Consider the following 25,998-nt stretch of genomic DNA (forward strand, 5'->3'; position numbering starts at 1 on the left):
ATGTGTATCATCCTGGAGATAATTTATGCTCATGGAAGCAAACGCATCTATACATATACTCTTTTAAATAACAACTTCAGTGAGGTATAATTTACATGTCACACAATTCACCCTTTTAAAGGTACCATTCAATGGTTTCTAGATGTATAGCCCTCACCACTATCTAATTTAGAACATTTTTATCACACAAAGAAGAAAACACTGTACACCCATTAGCTGTCACTCCCCCTCTCCTCCCAACTCCTCCAGCCCTAGGCAACCGCTAATCTACTTTGCTGGGTCTGGACATTTTATATAAGTGGAATGATACAGAGTGGTCTTTTGTAACTGGCACAGTACTTTCAAGGTTCATCCAAGGGTAGCATGTATCAATACCGCATTTCTTTAAATGCCAAATAATATTCCATTGAAAATACCACATTTCGTTCACTTGATGAATATCTGAGTTGTTTCCATTTTATGGCTATTATAAATAATATTGCTATGAACATTCATGTACAAGTTTTTGTGTGGACATATGTTTTTTATTTTTCTTGGGTATATGCCTAGGAGTGCAGTCGTTGGGTCATACGGTAGCTCTACATTTAGCCTTTCAGTGAGCTGCCAAACTGTTTTATACTATGGCTGCACCATGTTACACTCCAATCAGCAACGTGCGAGGATTCCAATTTTTTCATCATGGCCAATACTTGTCTTTTTATTTTAGTCACCCTACTGGGTGTGAAGTGTGTATCTCATTGATCTGCATTCCCATAATGGCTAATGATGTGTGTACATTTTTAATACTGCAGGAAAGGAGGATTAAATAGCCCTGGTATCCAGGCAACACTATAGCACTGAACTAAAAGAAAATGCTGAGCCAAGATACTCATGTACTTGTTATATATATCATTTACATATCATATATATCACAAAAATTACAGAGTATGGTGACCTAAATGCAAGGCCAAAGCTTTTCTGGAATTATTTCCATTAGAGGGGAATTGCTGCAATTCTTTCCATAAGGAAAAAAATATTTAAAAACTACAGTTCATGTTCCCATACATCAGAAACTCTACAAGCTCAGTAAACATTAACATTTGATAAACATCCTCATTCAAACATTTTAAGTCATTTAGGGGCCTTGACGACACTAGACAAGGAAGTGAGAAAAAGACAAGCAGAAGATATATAATATCAATCAGCTCTGACAAGTTCTCAGCAAAAAACCCAATGCTCCTGTCTACCTTGAGTTCCTGGCTAAACAATCTTAACAGACGACAAAACATTAGTAAGTCAAGGGAAAGGGGTTTCAGAAGAAAATGAAAGGGAGACCTATCTCTTAAACAAGATGAAAATCCCCACACATATCTAAAAAAACTTTTCCTTGGAAATACTTTTACATGACTTCACTGACTGAACAACAGTTGAGCTCCTGTAACAGACCATACACCCTTCTAGATGTCTGACACATAGCAATAGAAGTTCCTTGTCTCCATTGGGCCTTGACTTTTTACCTTAGAATTAATATTGAATGTTTTAGATAATACTTCGATTAGAATATATTTAAATTATGTTTAAAATGTCAAAGAACCAATAGGAAGAAAGAGATCATTATATATTTCCATAGAGAATAAGGTTATAATCCTGAAGGGAACACAATCCAACGAGCCTGTATGTCATTAACGTATCTTCTCTCAACAAACTGAAATATCATGTGGAGTTTTTATATCTGAATAACAAGAGAAATTATGACAAGTACAATAAATTAATGGACAGGTACACTGATGACTTCCAGCCTGCGGGAGTAAAAGGAATTAAGAGTTTTTAGAAACTTTAAACTGTTTTAAATTATTCCAACTGAAACTTCATTTCAATCATCATATATTAACTCAAAGTTAAAATGTCAGCATCTTTCCAAAAATATCTTTTCACCACCACCCACGCACAAGTTGCTCCTAACTTTCCACCTTAGTTCTTTCATAGTTCTTAGGTTGTTTTACTGTGTGAGAAGCTACTCAGATAAGAGTTAACGTGATCCAGTATCCAAAGGTGTTAAATGAATTCCAAGGACAATGAGGCACTTGAGAGGAGCAAAGTGTCTTCAGTAAGAATTTAAGGTTCCAGATTTTTAATACTGGCTGTTGCACTCAACTGGGTTAACCTTCCTCAAGAAGCACAGCTTGTGTCTGACAATGAACATAAGGAACAGACTATCACCGGGATAAATTAAGTCAATTAAGATAACACAAATCTTAAAGGAAACACTTAAGAGACAGCATGGCGCACTGTTAAATCACGACCTTGGGACTCAGACCACTCCTGTATTACTGCTCAATCACTCATTCCCTAGGCAAGGTACTTAAGCTGCCTGAGCTTCCATTTTCATATCTATAAAAGGGGGAACATATCCATTAGACAGAAATATGGTAAGAATTAGAAATAATGTATGGAAAACTCACAAATACACGGTCTAGCTCACAGGAAATTCAAACTAAATGGTAGAAATGAACTAAGTCAGAAGACTTGTATTGATACTGACTTAATAACCATAACTTATTAAATTTCTAAGTCACTTATTAAATTTCTCTGGGTCTCATTTCCCCCATCTATAATATGAATGGGCTCTACCTGATAAAACTCTGATCCTTTTAATTCTAGACTAATATATTTTTAAAAAAATCTTTAGCTATAAGAAGAATGGTTTATTTTCAAAAACAGTATTTCTGTTTACAGCCAGTGAACTTAAAGCAATTAAGCACCCCAGAATCCAGAATCCGACAATAATGATGGACAATCTTACAACCATTTACACTGAATAATTATGATCGTGAAAAAAAAATCAATCAATGAATCAAGCAAGCTTCATGCCCCAGGATAGACCTCTGTTGCCTCACTTGTCTTATCACAGTATGTCTCTCTTGCCTACAAACCATACTTAGCCTCACCAGCAGGAGGCAGCACAGGCTGCAGAGACCCTGGGCTGCCATCCGCTTGACCAGGAGTCGGCGATCAGCGTAGCCACAGAGGGGTCCCTGACGGGGCTGCATCCCACTTAGGGGACGGAGATCACACCCCGGGGCGGGGCCAGTTTTCTGCATGTGAGTCAGCAGCAGTGCAGACCTGGAGGCAGAGTCCGGGCTGGGAGCCAGGAGACCGTGCTCTGGTTCAGAAACTGACTAGCTATGGCTCCCCTTCCCTGACCTCAAATTCAGCCAGAAAACAAGGGTTTGGTCAGCACAGTCTCTAACGTTTCTTCTAGGCACCTATGAACCGTGTCAGAGACTGTCTGTTATGGTGTTAACAGCATAAACTGGCTCTTCTCCACCTCGGCATGCTAGAAATAGGTCCCGTCGCAGACATAAAAGGAGGGAGTTGGGAATAATTAATGTGGAGGTTTCACTTGAAGGTGTCTCCCTGGCCTGCTGGCCACCCAGAGTGAGCTTCCTCCCAAATTCTAAAATGCACAGAGGAACACAAGGACAGCAACTGTCCACAGTGTCTCCTGACTCTGGTCACAACATGGGCACCTTAACAAAGGACACAGGGCGAGCAGACGGGGCAAGGCCTTGTGACGCAGCGCCGGGGGGGGGGGGGGGGTGGTGGGGTGGGGGTGGGGGGGTGGGGAACCAGACAGGCAGCACTGCTCCGAGACACTGATGCTTGCAGGGGTGGAGCGAGACAGCAGAGGGCTCTCCTCAAGCCAGAAGCTTTGCTACTGGAAAGTGAAGGCACCCACCGGATCTCTCTTCCTCGCTAGGACAGACAGGAGGTAAATGCTACAAGCTGCTCAGACGAGCACATGCCAGACTGAATGGAGAAGTGTGGCGAATACCTGCCTCACGCACAGAGGACTAGAGCCAGGGGACACTGTCCTCATCCGCTCTGTCCCGAAATCGCCCTCTGCTCCTTCTTTCTAACTCTGACTAGTGAGAACTAATGAGAAAATTCAGCAGCTGTACTTCACTCGTGAACACCGTCAGGATGAAAGATAAAACACTGCGCCCAGCGCTGAGGAAGCACAGAGGAATGAGCTGGGAAAGGGGGTCAACTCCCTTGAAGGAGCGACTTCCCCGAATTTCTGAGCTGCATACCCAACATTTTGAGGAGGAGAATTCCAAGTTAGTACAGAATCATATGTACTACCACACTGATCAAATCCAAGAACATAAAAATGTTTACCAACTTAAAATTAATTTTCTATTCTAAAATTGAGCAATACTGGCTTGATCATAATGCATTCATTGACAAAAGGACCAGTGAGATCATTTAAATGGTAAATAAATACTAAACGTAGACAAACGTAGAAGTAAACCATTTCCACAAACAGAGACATGAATGCATCCTCTTCACAAGACATGCTGTCATTTAAAATGCTCCCCAGTCTTCCTATGCAGACATTTCACACTACCTGGCAGTCAAGAGCATGGATTCCGGACTGCACCACCTGTAATCCAGTCTTGATTCCCCACAGTAACTGGGGGCCTGTGGAAAACTTTTAACACCTTCCTCAGAGTGAAGGTAAGAACACCTCTGGCCTCACAAAGCTGTGGTGAGGAATAGACAGCATAATACAAAGGAAGCACTTAAAACTGTGAATGCCTGAAAGAGCATAATAAATGATAGTGACAAGCATGATAACAGAAAGAGTTAATGATAACTCAAAAATCCAGAGCTACACGCTGTACCTACGTATCGTAGCAAAGTCACCAAATTCAGAGCCTTGCCCTTACCAAGCTTCATTTAACGGCAAGCAGCCACTTCTTCACAAGGTTTCTGGACACGGCAATGAATTAAACCATAAGGTTTTAAAAAGTAAAATATCGGCTACCCTTTCGAGTACAGAAGAAAATAAAAGCCACGTTTAAAGAACAGCAACAGGGACTTCCCTGGTGGCGCAGTGGTTAAGAATCCGCCTGCCAGTGCAGGGGACACGGGTTCGAGCCCTGGTCTGGGAAGATCCCACATGTCACAGAGCAACTAAGCCCGTGCGCCACAACTACTGAGCCTGCGCTCTAGAGCCCATGAGCCACAACACTACTGAGCCCACTGCCACAACTACTGAGCCCTCGTGCCACAACTACTGAAGTCTGCATGCCTAGAGCCCGTGCTCCACAACAAGAGAAGCCACCGCAATGAGAAGCCCATGCACTGCAACGAAGAGTAGCCCCCGCTCGCCCAACTAGAGAAAGCCTGTGTGCAGCAACGAAGACCCAACGCAACCAAAAATAAATAAGTTAATTAATTAAAAAAATATAAAGAACAGCAACAGCATTTTAAAACCCCATCACCTGTGGCACACCTTGAATGCACCACAAATAACAAACACTGACAACACAGCACCCTTTTTCTTCTTTCGGCTTTAGAAATAAAAGCTGAACATAAAATAGACTTCAATAAAGCTGATTTTAAAAGAAAAAGAAATGAAAGCTGGGGGGCAAATACATCCCACGCCTGAGGCCACAGAAGCAGCCTGGAGGAGGCAAGGGGTGTCTTCACCACGATCACCAGAAACCAGAGGATGGCCCTTCCTGACCCTGCACAAGGTCACCAGGGCGAAACAAGGAGAGTTAAGAACTGATCAAAAGATTGATAACAGTGTATAGGAAACCCTGGAAAAGCAAGTGATTCAACTGTGCTGCGACTTTTCAAAAATAAGTGGGAACCTTTATCTACAAACCCTTCAGATCACAGAAAGGTCAGCCACTTTGTACAGTAAGAATAAGAGGAACATACATTTCTTCTTTCATTTAGGGAAAGCTAACCTCTCAGAAACGTTTCTTGACTTCCTACGACGTGAAGGAAGCTACAAAGAGATGTGAAACCTACAATACGTAATCTGGGACTCCCGGTGCTCAGAGTATGCAGCTGGGGAGACAGGATGGCTACTCTGTGCTGGTCACCATGCTGAAAGCTTTATCAGCAGTCCCTCCAAACTCATCTGCACAATAAAACCACAAATTACGCATTATCATCCTGATGTGACAAATGCGGACACAGGCTCACAGAAGTTAAGTAATTTGATCAGGGTCACAAAGTAGTAAGTGCCAAAGTTAGAATGTGAAATTAAGTCTATTGCCAAGATTTAAGTGTACTCATTACACTTTCCTCTATTCCAGTGGTTCAACTAAGAGTTCGCATGCCACAACTAGAGAAGCCTGCTCACCGCATCAAAAGATCCTGCGTGCCGCAGATAAGACCCAATGCAGCCAAATAAATACATAAATATTAAAAAAAAAAAAAAAAGAATTATGGATCAAGGTCTGTATTTCAGGTCTAGAACCCCCAGGCAGGTCTACCTCAAGCTCTGGGCCTGGGGACAAGGAATGGGCTCCAAACCAACTAGTCCTCTTCTCAAGCAAACCAAGCAACCTCCCTGATATTACTTACTCTGCAGAAATATGCATGGTAATTATCCATTATATCAGAATAGGTAATCCAGAATAAAGCGTATCTGCAACTTTCCTAATTTAGGCTCTAAGGGCAATGAGTCAAAGACTGGTATGTTCCATGCAGAAAACTGAATCTGGTAAACATTTCTAATTAGAAGGAAATCTTCCATATGTGTGTACTTCCATTCTATAAATATCTGCTGCAGCATCAACACTGAACCACACACTAACGGAAGGTTTTCTATTGTCAAGGCAATTGAACGAAGTACAAATACAATACTCCATATATAACTTAAACATTCCTTAAATAACTTTCCATTTATCCTTCATCCAAATACTTAGAAATAGCAAATAAACACAACAATACATTATATGTTTTTTTCTGTATTATTTTCTAAGGAACTAAGTGGGACATTTCGTAGTAATGATACTGGATAAAACAATTTCTCATTTTACTGTATCACTTACCTGAAAAAAGATCCATATGCCAAAAGAAATATATGCTTGACATTTACATATTACTCCCTTTACAAGACAGAATGGCTTATCATTAACTAAATACAAAATTGATTTAATAAGTTCAAAATGTTATGCACTGTGATATATGTATTTATTTCTAAAACTGGAGAGAGAGATATATATGTGCGCATGCTTCTTTTGTTTTGTTTTGTTTTTGTTTTTTTTTGCGGTACGCAGGCCTCTCACTGTTCTGGCCTCTCTCGTTGCGGAGCACAGGCTCCGGACGCGCAGGCTCAGTGGCCATGGCTCACGGGCCCAGCCTCTCCGCGGCATGTGGGATCCTCCCGGACCGGGGAACGAACCCGTGTCCCCTGCATCGGCAGGCGGACTCTCAACCACTGCGCCACCAGGGAAGCCCGTGCATGCTTTTTTTTGTTCGTCTTTTTTTAAGACAGGAATTCGCGTTGAAAGGCTAGCCAGTTAGGTATTGGGAGCTGGGGGCTGCCGTCATAAGCCTCACCTGTCGAATAATGCTCTTCACACAACGTACTGGGAGGCCTTGGTAGTTGGATTTTATGATCCACTTGAGGAGATGGTGGCCAAGCACTTCAAAGACCATGCAGACATCTGGGACAGGGTTAAGGATCATTTCTGGATACATTTCCTGCAGTGATGGAATTACTAAAAGCAGCATCATTGTGGCACTTGGCAAAACAATTATTTCTTTATAAAATACAACTTCAATACTATCAATAATACCAGAAGTGGTCATTCACTGTTCCTTACCTAAATAAAAAGATCTAACATATACTAAGTACCTACCATGTGCCATACATGATATACCACCCAAAGGTGGCAGAGTCATGACTCAACCCCACACTTACCCACGCTCTCAAGCACACTTCTTCTGACAATCAGCCTTAACGAAAATGAGCAGGACTGAAACCTCACAGAAACTGATGAGGAAAAGAATAGAGAACTCTCCCGCCTTAAGTGTCCTGCCTGCCTACCTAAATTTCTATCCTATATATCACATAAAACACTTTATAAAACAGAAATTTACCAAACACAGTGAAGACATTTAATCTTTTCCTTCAACAGTATCTTTCACTGGGTCACTAGATCAATTTTTAAGTTTTTAAGGATGTATGATCACAAGACATGGCATGGCCATTAAGACCAACCTATAATAATGAAATCTCAGGAATCTGGGTTTTGTTTTGTTTTGTTTTTTAATAGAAATTCTAGTCAACCACTGACCCTCCAGAACTGTGAGCCACCAAATTCCCTCATATAAATATATTCATGTCATTCATACAGAAAGATTTTAAATGGCTCTGAAACCCTTTGAGAATATTTTGTTCAGCCCTGGAGACCTATATACAGGCCTATAAGAAGGTCAGATGAGTTAATATTTTTTACAATATCTGGATCTACCACATCATCATAGTAACTATTGCTTTAAATATCTTTAATAAAAATAAGAAAAATATTTCTATGACACTGGACAGCGTATGTGCTACAGACTTAGGCATAGATGATCTAAAGCTAGAAGTTCCTTACTATTTCCCAAGCTCATTAAAAAAATGGCAACTAAGGTCTAAAGTTAGTAGCAGGCATAGAGCCGAAGCCCATGGCTTCTAAATAATGACCTGAGTGTTCTCAAAGCATTGACAAATCTGGACTACTTAACAGTAGAAATAGCCCCTGGAACGTATTCAATATATATCAAAAAAAATCCCTGCATTTACCTACAAATCAGGTGTTTTCTCCAAAGAAACCCTCTATCAGCTGTCTTAAGAACTGCCTCCCAGATCTGATGCAAGAGGAAGGGCTACCCTGCCTGCACATAAACAAACAGGCTCACTTGGAGACCAGGAGCAGAGAAGGACCAGCTCTATCTTTCTATCTATCAAGAGGGGAAAATGTACTTTGCAGCTAGCAGAAAGGATCTTGAGGCAAAGGGTGAGGTAACATCAGCAGTCACCAGAACTTGCTAGTATCCTCAAATCTGATCTCTAGAAGAAATATAAAAACCTCCTCAAATACATAGGGTGTGAAGAAAGTGCTTCCCTATGGGATTAAGTCTTAGTAGATGCAGAAACAGGCTGTCATTCTGGGGTGTAAGCTGGGAGAAGGCTTTGTCCTCAGGTTCTGGAGCTTGAACAGGTCAAATATCAAAATGTTGGATCTGTTCCAAACATGATAAAGGAAAGAATAAAAGATCAGGAAGGAGGAGAAGAGCCTGGCTCTTGACACACACCCGGCACTCACCAGTCACAAGATAATGAATACACGGTTCGGTATTCCTGAACCTTGGGGAATGAAGGTATTGCTTAGATCAGGCCCATACAGGGCTATCTCAGAGGATCCAATACTAAAATATGGAAACAGCATTCTGGAAACTAAAGGCATCATCTCTTCTCTCCGCTTGTGCCAAAAGCTCTGAGCTACACGTTATTCTGCTGTCACTGCGACCCCTGGGGCTGTCCTTTACCAATGCCCTGGGCAGGAGGAGGGTAAAGATAAGAGCTCCTTCCACACTACCCCCATTCACTTCCTCCTGAGCCCTCCCTCCCCCAAAACTACTAAGCATGCAAACAATATAACAGCAGCCCAATTAAAACTGACATCCTCAAAAGAGAAAGGGAGGTCATGAGATGCCCTTGCTCCACTTGTAGGACACACTTCTTTTCCAGAATCAGAACTAAGGCCTCCCGATTCAAAAAGCAAAAGGAACAATTCACCTTATAACTAAGAAACTTTCATCTTTCAAGAATCATATAACACGAAGACGCTAGAGCCTGCATGTGGAGAGTGAATCAGCAAACACAAGTGTATAGGGCTTAAAATATTTCCACTTTTTAAAAGTAAAAAGAAAAACTAGAGTATAATTCAGCCATTAGGAAGCAACAGAACCATCAGAAAGGATACGTATTCCATTCATGCCTGAAATTTTGAAGTCATCGATTAGCTGTACCACCATGTCTTTATTTGGGTCAGTGGGATCACTTTCTCGAACCTATAGAGAGAAAAATGAATTCAAGAACAGAAGTGTTTAAGACTGAAAATCATTTCCATTGTACCAACCAAAACTGTTTAATAAATGTTGTAAAAAATAAAAGATTCAGTATCTGAACTTACAAATAATAAATTCAATTAATTTAGTAAAACCCAGAAAAATCCCTCCGTGAAATTTCATCATTAACCTTTCTGATATCATTCACATTTTTGTAGTACTTACACATTTGAGCAATTTTATTTCATCCAAGGCTGTCTCTGTATAATGCTGGGCACTTTTTACAACTTTCATTGCAACAAATCTTTTTCCCCTTAAAAAAAAAATGCATTTAAAAAAATTTTAACAGAAGTGATCATTTATAATAACTCTAATAAACTAGACTAATAAACTAGACATCATAATGAACTCTAATAAACTCCAATAAATAGCGACTTTCAATAAGCTTTCCTTTAAAATAGTACTTTTCAAATTGTGGGGTTACGGTAAAGCAGTGGGTTCATGTATCAATCTCTTCTTTGCTTTGTGTTTTTGTTTTGTCCTCATAAAAATCAAGTCGACTAGATAGATGTCAGAGTTCATCACATATGGTTAAGATCAAGTATTATAACACTTTTGTTTCAATTCACACACACACTACACATGTGTACGTGTACTCTAAGGATGCAGTTTCATATTATGGGTCATGGCTTTCAAAAAGAGTTGAAACCCACTGACTGGAAAGGCCTAAACATTATTATTTTATATTTGAATGTTTTTCTGGTATGGATGAATTACTAGAAAAACAATATGACCCGAGTGTAGCGCAATTACAATGAATAAGCCTCAGATATAAAGGCAGAAGAAAATTAATATTTAAAGATGACAGGCAAATGAACTTCAAAGTGAGAGGGGCAAGTCTGGGGTGGGGCAGGCCTGTGCTGTGCGCTTTACATGCCACAACAGAAGCAGGTGTGCTCCTCAGCCTTAGCTTGTTGTAAAATGAAGATGTTTTGAACCAGACCAGGAATCAAAAGCACGAATGACAAGGAACACTTACTGCATATCCCAGCACAGCCAGACAGTAGAGAAGTGTCCCCATCCTAGCTTCCTAATAACATGATACCGGCCATTGAAGAGGTCTCCAATTTTCACTGGATGATAGCCACCTTTTATTATTTAAAAGAAAGAAAGAAAAAAATTAAATTTCAGAAAACTAGCAATGGAAACTCGTTCTTCCTTGTCAGTTCCTGATACCATTAAATAAAACTCTAAATAATAAAATCAGATTTAAAAACATGTTTAATAATACAACATTTTTTCAAGACTACCTTTCATCAAGAGAAAAATGCCCCCTATGTCTTTCTTTTAGGCTTTTTTTTTTTAATTTAACTTAGAAAAGCAATGAACCACCCAGCACGCTGTAACAATAACTGGAGGTTTTATCTGTAAGTCTAGCTGTATATAATATGTATATTCTAGCTCTTGACATTTCTAAACAATCTTTTTTCTTCTAAGCAACAAGTTAAATGCAAATCTTTCAGGGTCAGTATAACACAACTCACCGAAACAAAGGATGTGGACTCTGCAGAGTTGCGCATACACCAAGAGTTTATGCATAGCCAACAAGGAATTATATAATATATGACACTTTACCCACCAAAAGAACTTGCTGCTCTCACCACTCTTCCTCAGCCTAAAGCTCCTGCCAGGAAACAGGTTGGAGAGCAAGAGAGAGCACCCAGTGTTAAGGTTGACTCTTGGGGAGGTAAGGACGCTTCACAGGCATCTAAAAGACCTTCACTTGACATCATCAACAAAATAAGCAGGGTACAAAGTAGCATGCGTAATATGATACCATTTTTTGTGAAACACACAAGAAAAAGTCTGGGAAGATAAGATGTTAGCAGCAAACATCTCTGGATATAAAATTACTCTTTTATTCTTTTTATCTCTATTTTACTTTATTCGTTCTATATCTCTTCCAATTATTTCCTTAAAAAAATACTTTTCTACATTTCATTCTTTAACATCTACTGCTCTATTTATTGCAAAAATGTTCTCACTTTTTACATCTGCAGAATTCTTACAAATCACTCAAGAAAGACATGGATGTTTTGTGCCTAGTGTTGAGAGGCTCAAAGCAGGAAGCATCTAAATCACATCCTCCACTATATCTAACAGAGGGCCAGGAGTAGCAGTTCAAGAAGTATTATGAATGCTGATGAATATTTAAACTGTGTTGAATTAGTAAAGCAGGAATTTGACCAGATACTAACTTTCTATGATTCTTACTCTCATACCACACTTGCTTTTCCTGGATTTTAATATCAAAGTCTATAACAACAATTTGGGCAAAAGACATAACTGAAATAGTAAATTAGGAATAAAATATAGCAAATTATTAAATGAATGAATGGGTGTTAACTAAACTTATTGTGGTAATCATTTCTCAATATATAGATGTCAAGTCGTTAGGCTGTACTGCTTAAACTCACACAGTGCTTAAGTCAATTCCATCTCAATAAAACTGGAAGAGAAAATGGCTTATTACTTACATACAAGGCTAAACCAAAACTAAAGTGGGCTCTGAGTTCACAACAGTGTTTAAATCATTCAAATTAACAATGAAAAGGACGAAAAGAAATCTACCATTATTCAAGTAAAATTCGGGATACTGTGCTAAGCACTTTCTTTTCAAAACCAGGATCCATGAAACAAAAGTAAACTGAAGCATGCTGCAGACTTCCCACAAGGGGAGGGAGCAGGGGCGGGGAAGGAAGAAGGGAGAAGTTCTGCCTGGGAAATGCTTAGCTGAACAAAGCAAGCAGATTTCTTCACCAAAGTAGTTCTCAGAGCCCAGTGTCTTAACACACAATGGGAACCTCCAAGAAAACAGGATGCTACAAATTCCAGACAGGTCTGCTCACAAAACCATTTCTTCAAGGAACTAGCCACATTTCACAGCACAAAGTATTTAGGAAACACTCAGGTCTACTGTTTCTTACAACATGTGTTATTATTTCTACACTGCTGAAGTGGGCAAAAGTCTCAGAGATAGTAAGTAGTCAGTTCAGGGGTGCAAACTGGGTCTGACTCCAAAGACCACCACACTCTGTGCACCAGTAAGAAATGCACTCCATTTTTAATACCCAGAAGACCATTTCCTGGTCTTACTAAACAGGAACACTTGATAGTTTAACTGAAAGCTACTTACCACTTAATTGCATATTATTGCTAACATGAAGGTTTCTAAATTTAAAACTAATTTAATTATGCATAAAGAGAAGAAACCTCTACCGCTATTTTATGTTTCAGATTTGAATTCTTGAACAGCCAGAGTGTGTACATGTGACCTAAGATAGACAAGCACTATTTCCAGTATAATCACAGCATAAGAACAGCCCTTCCTTTTCTCAACGGGACTGAAAGTTGAACAAAAGAAATTACTTAGTCCAGTTATTTCAAGAGCCCTCACACTGAGAATATTGTGCCAGAAAATAGGCCAACTAACAAGAGGTGCATAAAAGTAAAACTTAAACACAAATATAAAAACAACTGAAAGCACTAAACATATCCTAAGTTGGTTTTTTTTTTTTTTTTGGCCTTGCCGCGCAGCATGCAGGATCTTATTTCCCAGACCAGGGATTGAACCCACGCCCCCTGCATTGGACGTGTGGAGTCTTAACCACTGGACTGCCAGGGAAGTCCCAAACATATCCTAATTTTTATTTTGAAAATCTGACGTACACAACTTCAAATCTGCAGTCCACATATTGTCACATCCTAACCCCCAGATTTCTACAGGAAATGACAGTCTTCCCGAACATTTTTCAATCTCTTCTCAAAGAACAGTAACTAACACTCAGGCTACCAGAGGGCGGAGCACATCTCCCCAAGGCAGACCACACCAACCGCTTCAACATCCAGGGAATTAAGAGAAAACGGATACTCTTCTCCAATTCCCTCAACTTAGCAAACAACACATGCCACGATGGCTATTAGCAGAGGATACCCTGTGGCCCACAACACTGTCCACACAAAAGGAATCCTAAGACCAGCCAAAGACTAGACAAGGCCCCCTCCTTCCGCTTCTTCACCATCAGTCAGTACAGAAGCACAGGACAACAGCAGTGCCACAGAAGGACCCTGCTGATGGCATCAAGCAGAGAACCAGTTAGGGTCCAGCAGTTGAGGACTACCTTGACTTAGGGCTTTGGTTGATACAATTGTACCTCACTACTTATACTATTTAATATAAAAATCATGCATTTATCACTTAAAAGTTTTCTTCTTTTTCTTTTTTTAATTTGACTGTGCCACAACTCTTACAAGATCTTAGCTCCCCGACCAGGGATTGAACCCATGCCCTCGGCAGTGAAAGTGCAGAATCCCAACCACTGTACTGCTAGGGAAGTCCCCAAAGTTTTCCTTTTATTCTTAAAAAGTAAATGTTAGATTGGATTACAAACACATGAGAGCAAGAATGGATTGTTAAGCAGTTTTTAAGTTCACTCTGACTCCTATCTCCCAAGCACACCCAAAAAAAACTATAACTAAAGCTCTACCTATACCGTTTATAAGGCTTCAAAGAAGACAATTCTGAAACTATCCTTCTTAGCTGTTTTGGGGGAATTGTTGGCCAAGATAAAGATGACTCCCTTTTCCTTGCTGAGCAAAAAACAGGTTCAATTTGAACAGTAAATTGAAAGTTCAGAACTCTCTCACAGACAACAGTCTGGAAGAATTTTCAGCAAAGTCTCTATTTTCTAGCAAAAAATATTAGGTAACATTTTCTTTCACTGACCCTAGTTTCTTAGCCCTCTGATGGTGATGTTTCAAATTAAACAACATATAAAAACGATAATACATCATGACCAAGTGGGGTCTATTCCAAGAATGAAAACTTGTTTAACATTAAAAAATCAACAGATGTAATTCACCATAATTAACACTAAAAAAAAGAAAAACTATATAGCAGATCAACAAACATACAAAAAACATTTCACGATATCCAACATGCATTCCCAATGAAAATTCTCAACAAAGCAGGACTAGAAGAACACCTATGAAAAATCTACAGGTAACATCAGTCCTAATGGTGAAAAACTGAATGCTTTCCCCACCTAAGATCAGGAACAAGGTAAGTATGCCTGCTCTCCCTACTTCTATTCAACACTGGCCTGGAAGCTCTAGTCAGCACAATCAGACAAAATAAATAAATAAAAAGGTATCCAGACTGGAAAGTAAGAAGAACTATCCACAGCCGAGCAGGAGCCTATGGGGCCTTCCCAAGACAGACCCCTCCCCCACATCCTCTGCAGCAGCTCCTCTCTGAAGTACCAGATAATAGTATCTCATGCATACTTCCTGAGTTTTTCAGATGCTAAAACCACCAACAAACGTTAGAAATTAACCACCTGATGATCATGAGCAGGTAGCTTCCAGACCTTCTGCCGCCTAAGGAGTGATCATCATCAACCCATCAGAGAACTGTGCATGAGCTGATCACATACCCTGGGATGCCCCTTCCTTACCTTTCCTTAAAAAAATGCATTGCTGAAATTTCTCAGGGAGTTTGGGGGTTTTTTGAGCTTGAGCCACCCATTCTCCTTGCTCAGCCCTGCAATAAACCTTTCTCTACTTGAAAGGTTTCTCAAACTCGACGTTTCTGCTTGACTGGCCTCACTGTGTGTCGGGGACATGAACCTGCACTCAGTAACATACCTCTATTCATAGACAACCTGATTGTCTACATGAAAAAGCTTAAGGAAGCTGCAAAAAAGCTACTAAAACTAACGAGTGAAGAGAGTAGCAGGATATAAGCTCAAGATATAATAATCAATTGTATTTCTACATACCAGCAATAAACAATGTGAAACTGAAATCTTAAAAACAGACTTAGGGATTTCCCTGGTGGCACAGTGGTTAAGAATCTGCCTGCCAATGCAGGGAACACAGTTCGAGCCCTGGTCTGGGAAGATCCCACATGCCACGGAGCACCTAAGCCCGTGGGCCACAACTACTGAGCCTGTGCTCTAGAGCCCGTGAGCCACAACTACTGAGCCCGCGTGCCACAATTACTGAAGCCTGTGCACCTAGAGCCCGTGCTCCACAACAGAAACCACGGCACTGAGCCCATGCACCACAACAAAGCACAGCCCCTGCTCACTGCAACTAGAGAAAGCCCACACACAGCAACAAAGACCCAGCACAGCAAAATATATATATATATAATGTATATAAAATATATATATATAAAATATATATACATAAAATACACACACACACCCTTAGGGAACTTCTCTGGTGGTCCAGTGGCTAAGACTCCACGCGCTCCCAATGCAGGAGGCCCAGGTTCAATCCTTGGTCGGGGAACTAGATCCCACATGCTGCAACTAAGAAATTGAATGCCACAACTAAAGATCCTGTGTGCCACAATTAAGACTTGGTGCAGCCAAAATAAATAAATAAATAAATTAAAGTTAAAAAAAAAAATCTGTGTGCGCGCGCACACACACACACACACACACACACTTAGGAATAAATCTAACCAAAGATGGGAATGGGACTTCCCTGGTGGTCCAATGGTTAGGACTCAGCGTTTTTCCCAGCTGTGGTCTGGGTTCAACCCCTGGTCAGGGAACTAAGATCCTGCAAGCTGTGTAGTAAGGCCAAAAAAGAAAAAAAAAAAAAAGTAAAAGGATTAAAGAAACATAATAATCAATGTAATGGGTAAATGCTAATTGTCCTAAATTTAAAAAGGAAAAAAACGTGTAAAAGTCATTTCTTAAGAAAATTAGGTAAATTTAAATAAGAAAGGAATTTTAGATGACGTTACAGAATAATGCAGTTTCTTCCGTGTAACACAATGATATCATGGTTACACAATAGGAGAATGCACTTTTTCTTAGATGTTTGCTGAGAATTTGGGAAGTAAAATGTCATGATGTTTTAACTTCTTTTTAGGTAATGCAGCAAAAGAAAAATGCATATACATTACACATATATATAATAAAGCAAATTAAGAGAAAATGTAAGTCATTCCTCAACGATGCTAAAATAGATGAAATGCAGTAATTCCCTATATTATCCCTTCAAAACTACTTTACGTTTGAGAATTTCCACAATAAAGAAGAACGTTATTTTTAACCTGCCTCTTTCTTACAAGTTCCAAAGGTGTGGTGGTGAGAGCAGCTGTCTGGACGACACAATCACAGAGCAGGCGGAGACCAGCTCCAACCGCTGGGGGGCAGGAGAGAGAGGCCCTGCAGCCCGACTGGAAAATGCATGTGGGCGGGACCCCAAGCGCTCCGAAACAAACTCTGAAAAGGAGGTTGAAGGGGAAGCTGAAATGAGAAGCCTGTTCAGGGCCCACTCTAGGCTCGTGGCACTCAGGGTGTCATTTAAGGCAGCAACACGGGACGCTGTGCTATCGCTTCTATCGAACTCGGGTCGGAGGCGGGGCGGGGCTGCTCACCGCCGGCCAGCGTCCAGGGGCACGGAAGCCATAGCGCCAGGATTAGAACCGGACTCTGAGGGATTCTCAACACTGCGCTCTTTCTACTCTACCACGACTAAGTATTCACCCCGCCGCTAAAATGTGTGCGCCTTTTCTTTATGACTAGGATTAAAGTATGGATTAATTGTATGGCGTTGTGAATGAATAGAGAAAAACTCTGAAATAAAATTAAAACCGCCATTAAGTAGTATCTATTTTCCCAGTACAAGATAAGCAGTTGGAAATGGTTTGTCTGTCAACGATACCTAAGAATCTATTGTAACTGACCTTCATGAACAAAATTTTACAACCGTTCTTTAGTAACCATAATTTAGGTTACAAAACATATGAAAATAAATTACTGCTTTAAAATTTTATCACGCATAAACTTGCTAATGTTTGACAGCCACATCACACTTAACAGTTGTGAAAAATATGTTGGTAAAGGACATCAACTAAAAATGTTGAAATTAAGAAAACACTATTCTCCTGATTAGTAATTTAAAGTAAAATTTAGATCATGGGCACCTCATTAGAAACATTAATAATAATGCTAAATATAAAAAGCCAGGGGCTTCCCTGGTGGGCCAGTGGTTAAGACTCCAGGCTTCCACTGCAGGGGACGTGGGTTCGATCCCTGGTCGGGCAGCTAAGACCACGAGGTTCTGCATGCCATGTGGTGGTACAGCACACACACACACACACACACAAAAGCAGCAGGAATAAGGTATAAAAAATAGCCCTAGTATCTACCAAAAAACTAAGCAATAATGAAGCCTATAACACAACTGTTAAACTCCCTTCAAACTGGGGGAGATTCAATCAAAAACTTAATTTAAAAACTCTTGAATGTAAATTAATCTCTGTTATTACATCAAGTATTTCCTATAACACTAATGAATGGGAGAGAGCTGTAGAGGCAAAATCAGAGCAAAGACAGATGCTCCAAAGACAGAGGATCCCTATTTATCTATGACCTTAAAGAGGTAACAACAAAAATTACTTGAATGTAAGATAAATACGATGGATGCAGAAACAATTTTTGCAGTTGGGCTACAGAGATTGGAGTAAACAGACTGAGACACCTTGAACATTTGAAATGTTAATACAAAGGCCAACTAATAATTTCAAGCCCTTGCCTCCTGCCAATTACTTGTACAGATTTGTGCTTAAATTCAGGGATGCTGACTTGAACCACAGCAGTGGCACTTACTAGTTATGTTACTAGTGACATTGAGCAAACTACTTTACTTCTCTGGGTACCTGCCCCTACATCTCACTCCCTCAGAATATCTGGGCACATGTTAAGTGCCACGCTAAGTGTTTACTCTGTTTGGCCACTACCCAAATCTACTGTGACTAATGACACACAATGGGTCAGCAGGCCAGGGTTATGGGTATTACCTACAGCTATTTAAGATGGTACAACTAAGTGGCCCAAAGTGTAATCTAAATCATTATCACAGCCCAATCAGCAAAAGGTGTTTGATACTCCAGATATGATGATGATCTATAGCTGTCAAACGTCAAAAAAAGAAAGGAAGTAAAAGAAACAAATTAATTAACTCATCTTTTTTCTTTTCTTTTTTTGTTGACGTATAACTAACCTACAACACTATGTTATGTTAGTTCCAGGTACACAACATAATGATTCGATATTTCTATTTACTACAAAATGACCACCACAATTAATTCATCTTTTTATGATTTATTCAAACATTGAAATATTCTTATAAGAGAATTAAGACTTTCAGCATTCAAGTATAAGGTCACCTCACAAGAGATAAGGCTGTGGCTTACCACAATCTTACACAGACTGTGGCTTCTCTCCTCGGTGCTCTCTCTACCTCTCCTTCTGCCAAGCTGGCTACTTTGCTATGAGCAGCCCTGTGAGGAGGCCCATGTGGCAAGGAGCTGGGGCCTCCCAACAACCTCCTGAGTGAGCAAAAGCAGGGAAATGAAGCAGATCCTTCAGGCTGGTCAAACCTTCTGCTGACAGCAGCCCCAGCTCACAGCTTGAGAGAACCAGGTCCAGATCAACCGTATTTCTGCACATGTTTTGAACACAGACGTCGATGGCCTTTGTGAAGAGCCTTAAGAGTTGTGCAAGATGTACAAGTTTAGACTTTCATCCTTATTTGTGAAAAGAAATTTAACAAGACAGTATATCCTTAGTAGATCTCCCTTTCTCTTACGACCAGATGGGGAAAAGTGAACTAATAATCTAAACATAATATCATATCACAGAAAGACACTGCCAAGAGAATTGTACAGTTGAAAAATTATATTTTTATTACACTGCAAAACTAAAATGTGTAGTACTTAAGGCAAGCTGGTAAGAAGGATATCGAGCTGTGAAAATATCTGTAAGATGCTGAACTCAGCAATCACGGGATCCACAGACATTTAAGAGGTTAAAGTACACTAACAGCTCCATACGTTTACAAAGTTGGAATCTGATTCTAGACAGTATCAAATAAAATTAAGGATTTCTTCTGCCTTTATGATCAGTAATCTAGATTTCTTCTCATTTTAGTACTGCAATTTTAGAGCTATAAGCAAAATTTTTCTAAAATACATTGATACTGACAGAAAAGACCTTCAAGGATGACAGAGCCCACAGTGGAAATGCAACTCGCATTCTGGGGGGCAAGCCAGAATCTAAAAGCCTAATCTCTACATTCTACAGTCTAGAAGATTCCTGAATCATTTCTTAATCCAGTGAAAAGGCTTTAGAACACAGTGTTAAATGAACTTTGGGGGTTGGCAGGAGTCCTTAAAATGCACAAGGAGTTACCATCAAATCATAAATGGCTAGTGGCTGTTTTCAAGAGGCCAAATCTACAGATGTAGTTGATGCTGTACTTTGGGTCACGAACTTTCTTCATCAAACATACACATATAACTAAGTGTTCAGTTTCACTGAAAGTATTTTGAGCATATAAATATTCTACAAATCCACAATGAAAGATAGTTAATGGACACACTTTGTATCCACTGACAACACTTTCTATCGTCTTAAGTACACAGTGCCAGTCACTGCCATTTGTCTCTTCAGTATATCCTTGACAGAAAACTCTTAACCACTGCTCCATTAAAGGTATTATAAAATTTACCTTTAAATTAAAAAATACAGTCTATGGAAACTAAGTACAGATTCTTTAAAGTCCAATTGGGTGTCTGGTTAATGCACTTCCTTAACAGCAGGCTGTAAGGTAAGTACTCCAGAGGACTGATACAGGCTTAATTTTTCAAGGGTAATCTTGTCTTTTTTTGAACTCTGTCTTTATGTCTATACCACTCCATTGATTTTGGCTGTTTAAAGACTTTTTTTTTTTTTTAATTAGATTCCTCAGAGGGCTCATGAGAAAAATATTCCCCCAGGGCTAACATATATACTGTGTATAACATTTTATATGGGACCTTTATAAATGAAGGGCAGTTTGACAGGTACAAAATCTTCGGCTCTTTCTTTCCTTGAGTGTATCAAATGTATTGCTCTACTGGCTTCTTGCCCAAACTACTGCTGTACAAAAGCTTGGTAACAATCTGATTTTCCCCCCGATAAGACATGCGGTCTGTTTGCCTAAAAAAGTTTACCACCACATCAAGCAGGATAAGGTTGCTGGGATGTTTACTGGGATTTTACAATGATTTTCATAGTTTTAATGTCTTCCTTCTTGCTCTTAGCCTTCTCCTTACTTGCTTTGTAGGCAGAGGAAGAGTAAACAAATATTATTTGAGATCTTAAAAGGGGAACTTGGATGAACTTGGATACTCGAAGATTTTGGGCTTGTTTCTTAGCTCTTAATTATGTTCTGGATAAGCAAAAATACAATATATTGAATTATGAACTGGGGAAACAACCGATCTTGTAATGAGAAAGTCTTGTTAGGTGAAAGTATAGAGTTCAGAAATCAGAAGACACCTGAGAAACACTGAATTTCTTTCACAGCTAAAAAAACAATTCTTTTAGTAACCAAAAAAACTTTTAAAATAAAAGAACTCTGACAACAATTCCCTGGCCATTTAAAACCAAAGGCCATAATTATACACACTCAGACATCAAAGTATAACTGAAAGACTAAGTTCCTTCAGTAAGTCAAGACCTATTGTTATTTCACACTTCCATTGTTCATGAATGTGCAAGGGTGCATCACAGCACACAGCAACGTCTGACTCAACCACACAACTACAGGCATGTTCCCAGGTGTACATTACACCTCTTGTAAAAAATAATTCATTGTGAATAATCCAAATTCTCATTATTTCTAAAGGAATTCAAAAAATGGGAAAAGGACATAGGTCTTGGAGTTGAATGACTACAAATTCAGTAAGTGAAAAGCTCTTTGACACATATATGGAAAACAGAACTGACTTCTGAGCCTCATTCTAAAGGCCCACCTGGTTTTACAATCCAAGAGTAATTAACGTTTTCTAGCTCAGTCATCATCAGAAAGCCTAACTCATGAACCAACTTGAGCATACCCCTGTGGTATGCACCCAACATAGCAAGTTAGATAACAGTCAGCGGACTTTAGGCTTACGTCTTATAGCCTGTGCCAGACAAAAAGAAGATTAGATAAATTTATGTCTTTGGAAAAATGGTTAAATGATTATACCACAACATAACTATACATACTTCAGAGTTCACAACATCCTTTTATTAACTTCTTGTGGCATTCTGGCAGACTATATTCTCCAAAGGCCACAACAGCATCTCCCAAACCACTTGCTCTCCTAGAACCCTGAAGTTCTACTACAAGAAATGGACTCTAATCCTCCTCCTTGTAGATCTGGATGAGCTTCTGATGTGCATCTAACAAACGAAAGGCAGTGGAAGTGGCTGTGTGATTTTTTCGAGGCTAAGTCATAAAGCAACACAGCTTCCACTCTGTAAGGTGCACGCTCGCTTTTGGAACTCCGGGTTCCAGGTAACGACTGGCCACCCCCGCCACCGCCCCGGAAGCCGCAATGCTGTAAGGAAGCCAAGCCACACAGAAAGCATGCAGACAGGCACACCTGTCTGCAGTCCCAGTCTTCCAATACTTGTAGCCTGGGGGGCCAGACATGTGAAAAATGCGCTTTCAGATGATTCCTGTGTCTCCACCCTTTGAGATGTCTCAAAAGACACCCGTAACAGACACCCCAGATATCATGAAGCAGAGGCGAACCCCCTCATCTTTTCCCTTTTTAAATTCCTGATCCATAAAATCATAAGCAACATTAAAAGTTGGCTCAACGTGCTAAGTTTTGGAGTAATTCATTACACAACAATAACCAGAGCAGTCCTTATTCTACTCACTGTAACAGTTATACAAAACCTCCTCCCCACTGTTCTACAAGAAAGATGTGCCCTCAATCTTTCCAAGATTAACCCACTACCTCCAAAAATTACTCATCTAATTCCTTTCCTGTTGACTCTCCAACCTTTCCTCAGATTTCTTCTCTTCTGCCTAGAAATAGGCTCAGGTATCCTGTCTTAAAATCAACATTCTCCTGTGCATATCTGACCTCACCTGCTACAAGCTACAGTCTTCTCTTCACTTCTTGCTAAATTTCACCAAAGTATCTGTTATGCTCTCTCCAGTGCATCCTCACCTTGACATGTGCATGATCCATCACTGGCCCCAGCCAACGGGGACCCTCCCCACAAGTAGCTCACTAACCTTTTCTCAGCCTTCATCTTCAAACTGTGGCTTAACCGAATACTGCTATTATTAAATCCTTCCTTCTTGAAAACACTCTTCCTTTTATGCCTCAGACTTAACAGTCTTGGAAAGAACACCACCATCTTATTAGTGTGTTACCAAAAAAGGAAAAATTACTATTGTCCTAGGGAAGAATTTTGGTAGCCTGATGAGATATTCAGTTTGAAGGTCACAGTGAATTTGGGTGGTATAGTAAATAAAGCCTAGTAGGCTGCTCACAGGATCAATAAAAGGAAAAGAGGTAAAATCATTTTAATTAGCATAAAAGTACAAAGAAGAGTAAAGTACAATCAAGACATGAAGAAATTATAATCAAAGAACTAAAACCTCTTTTAAAAAGCCAAATACAAGATCACATGACACAAAAAGAATAAAGGCAAGTTTTAAAAACCCAATGGTCAAAAATAATATGGACACAATTTTTCAAAAATACTAAATACAAATGGCCAGTCTTACTAATAATCAAATGAGTAAAATAAAAACAAGAGATTATTGGTGATATCGTGTAAAGACAGTGGTGCTGCGTGGAGCCACACTGACGTACTTCTGGTAAGTGTGTAAATCAGTATAGTCTTTTTGGAGGGCAACTGGTGACATGTTTTAAAATGAAAATGCACTATGCTTCAAACTAGCTAATCTCACCTACAAATTTATGCTTAGGACAAACCCATAACTGAATATACAAGGAGTTCCCAGTGGCATTATTTACAATAATGAAAGGTGAGAACACATAAATGTCTAATCACTACAAAGCTACTTAATCAAAGCAAACACAAAGAACAGAGTATTATGCAGAAAACAATGATGCAGAACTATATGTAGGTTCATGAAAATACATCCACAAATATTACTGAAATAGCATAGCATAGTAAGGGAAAGCACGCAGATCAATCTCTTTTATGGAAGTTATAAATATATGGATATGCATAGACACACATTAATTTCTGGGAGGATACCTCTGAAACTTGAAACCCCTTTAATTCACCTTGGAGAAGCTGACTGTGGAACAGAGTGTCAAATACAAAAACTGAGAATTTTAATTTTTTGCTTCCTATTTTGTTTGAATTTTTTTAACACTACCATATACCACTTTCATAATAATTTTTTGAACTAGCAAATAAGAGTTTAAATAAATAGCTATAGTAGTATATACTTAAGATCACTCAGAACTGAAGGTATAAACCTCACTTCACACAGTACTTCCTAACACTGAAAGCCAACAAGGAAACGGGCAGCACAACAGTCATGGTATTAAAAACATCAACAACATATTGTGATACGGTAATGGTACAGCTTTTCCAGGTACTGAGAGTAAAGGAAAACTCTCATGCATCCTCATAAATAGAACAACATGTGTACTCATGGGCCACAACCTTAGCAATAACACATGTGTGCGCACGCTTGCACATGTGCATGCACACACGCACATACTTAACGCAGCAACTCCAAAGAAGATATATAAATGGCCAATAGGGACATGAAAAGATGCTCAACATCAACAGTCATTTGGTAAATCAACATCAAAATGACAGTGAGAGACCACCTAAAACCCACTAGGATGGACAAAATAAAAAAGAGTAACAAATGCTGGTGAGGATGCGGGGAAACTGTAACCCTCGTACAACATGCTGGCAGGAATACACAGTGATGTAGCTGCTTTGGAAAAACAATCTGGCAGTTCCTCAAGAAGTTAAACATGGAGTTATAATATTACTGAACAATTCTACTCCTAGGTATATATCTGAGAGAAATGGAAAACATATGTCCACTCAAAAACTCATATATACAAATGTTCAAAGTAGCATATTCAAAATAGCTCCAAAGTGAAACAACCCAAATGCACATCAAATGATGAACAGATAAACAAAATGTGATATACCCAGACTACAGAACATATTATTCAGAATAAAAAGGTATAAAGTACTAATATATGCTACAACATGAATAAAACTTGAACACATGCTTTAAAAAAAAAAAAAAAAAAAGGCCGGCCACAAGAAGGCCACAGGCTATATGATTCTGTTTATATGAAATGTCCAGAATAAGAAAATCCACAGAGACAGGAAGTAGATGAGTAGCTGCTATGGACTCTGGGACGAGGGAGGAATGGGGACTGACTGCTCCTGAACCGTGTCTCTTTTTGGTGTGATAAAAATGTTCTGGAATTAGTGGTAGTAGTTGCACAGTTCTGTGAATATATTAAAAACCACTGAAGTGTACCCTTTAGAGGGGTGTACCTTATGTAATCAATAAAAAAAAATTGTATGTGGGAAAAAATAGCAAATTTTCAATTACTCCTTCCTAGTCAATATAAAATAGACCAAAAAACTCCAACAAAATCTGAAACTTCTTTATTTCATTATAATCTTTTAAATTCCAGGTTGAAACAAGATCCAATACAGAGAGATAGAAAAATCAGAGATAGAAAAATGATCATGAAAAACCTGGATAAGGTACCTAAGAATACACTCCTTTTTTATACTAGCCTCAGATGGGAAACTAAGGAGAAAATATAGACAACAATGATGTATTATAAACGTCAATGCTGCTAAGAGACAAGATCTTAACTGTTCCCACCACAAAAAAGAAATAATAATTATGTGATATGACAGAGGTGTATGGGTGGCAGTCATCTTGCAATATGTAACGTATCAAATAAAAACCTTGACCTACACAATGTACACCTTAAAACTTAAATACATCAATTATATCTCAGTAAAAATAAATTTTAAGAAAGAGACCAAATAAATTACTCCAAAACTTGCCCCATTACCAGGTTCTGTCCGTAATATTTAGAATTGTACCTTAGATGTCAAATAAGGATCAAACATGCCTGGGCCTGCCCAGGGAATTAGTGAACAGCCCCAAGGAGGCAAAGTGCAAGAATGTTTCTGTTTGGAGCTAGGAAAAGGAAGGGATTTTATGCTCCAGTGAGCCCACAAGGGGGTGAGGGACGAC

The 25,998-nt window shown here is 39.4% G+C and overlaps 1 protein-coding gene across 17 annotated transcripts in view; it reads right to left on the bottom strand.

Annotated features, from left to right (window-relative positions):
- Positions 1 to 25,998, bottom strand: part of SRPK2 (SRSF protein kinase 2) — a 243,025-nt gene that overhangs the window by 30,437 nt on the left and 186,590 nt on the right. For all 17 annotated transcript variants that reach the window (XR_004486584.2, XM_033439348.2, XM_033439324.2 and 14 more), the window contains 4 exons: positions 10,889 to 10,997; positions 10,075 to 10,162; positions 9,765 to 9,852; positions 7,351 to 7,457 (listed from right to left, as the gene is read on the bottom strand). Coding sequence is in view for 16 of the 17 variants with exons in the window: in XM_033439348.2 (XP_033295239.1) it covers positions 7,351 to 7,457; positions 9,765 to 9,852; positions 10,075 to 10,162; positions 10,889 to 10,997 (392 nt within the window). In the remaining variant the exon portion in view is untranslated. The remainder of the gene's footprint in view (positions 1 to 7,350; positions 7,458 to 9,764; positions 9,853 to 10,074; positions 10,163 to 10,888; positions 10,998 to 25,998) is intronic.

The sequence above is a fragment of the Orcinus orca genome, chromosome 9 (genome assembly GCF_937001465.1).
Source record: "Orcinus orca chromosome 9, mOrcOrc1.1, whole genome shotgun sequence".
NCBI lineage: Eukaryota > Metazoa > Chordata > Mammalia > Artiodactyla > Delphinidae > Orcinus > Orcinus orca.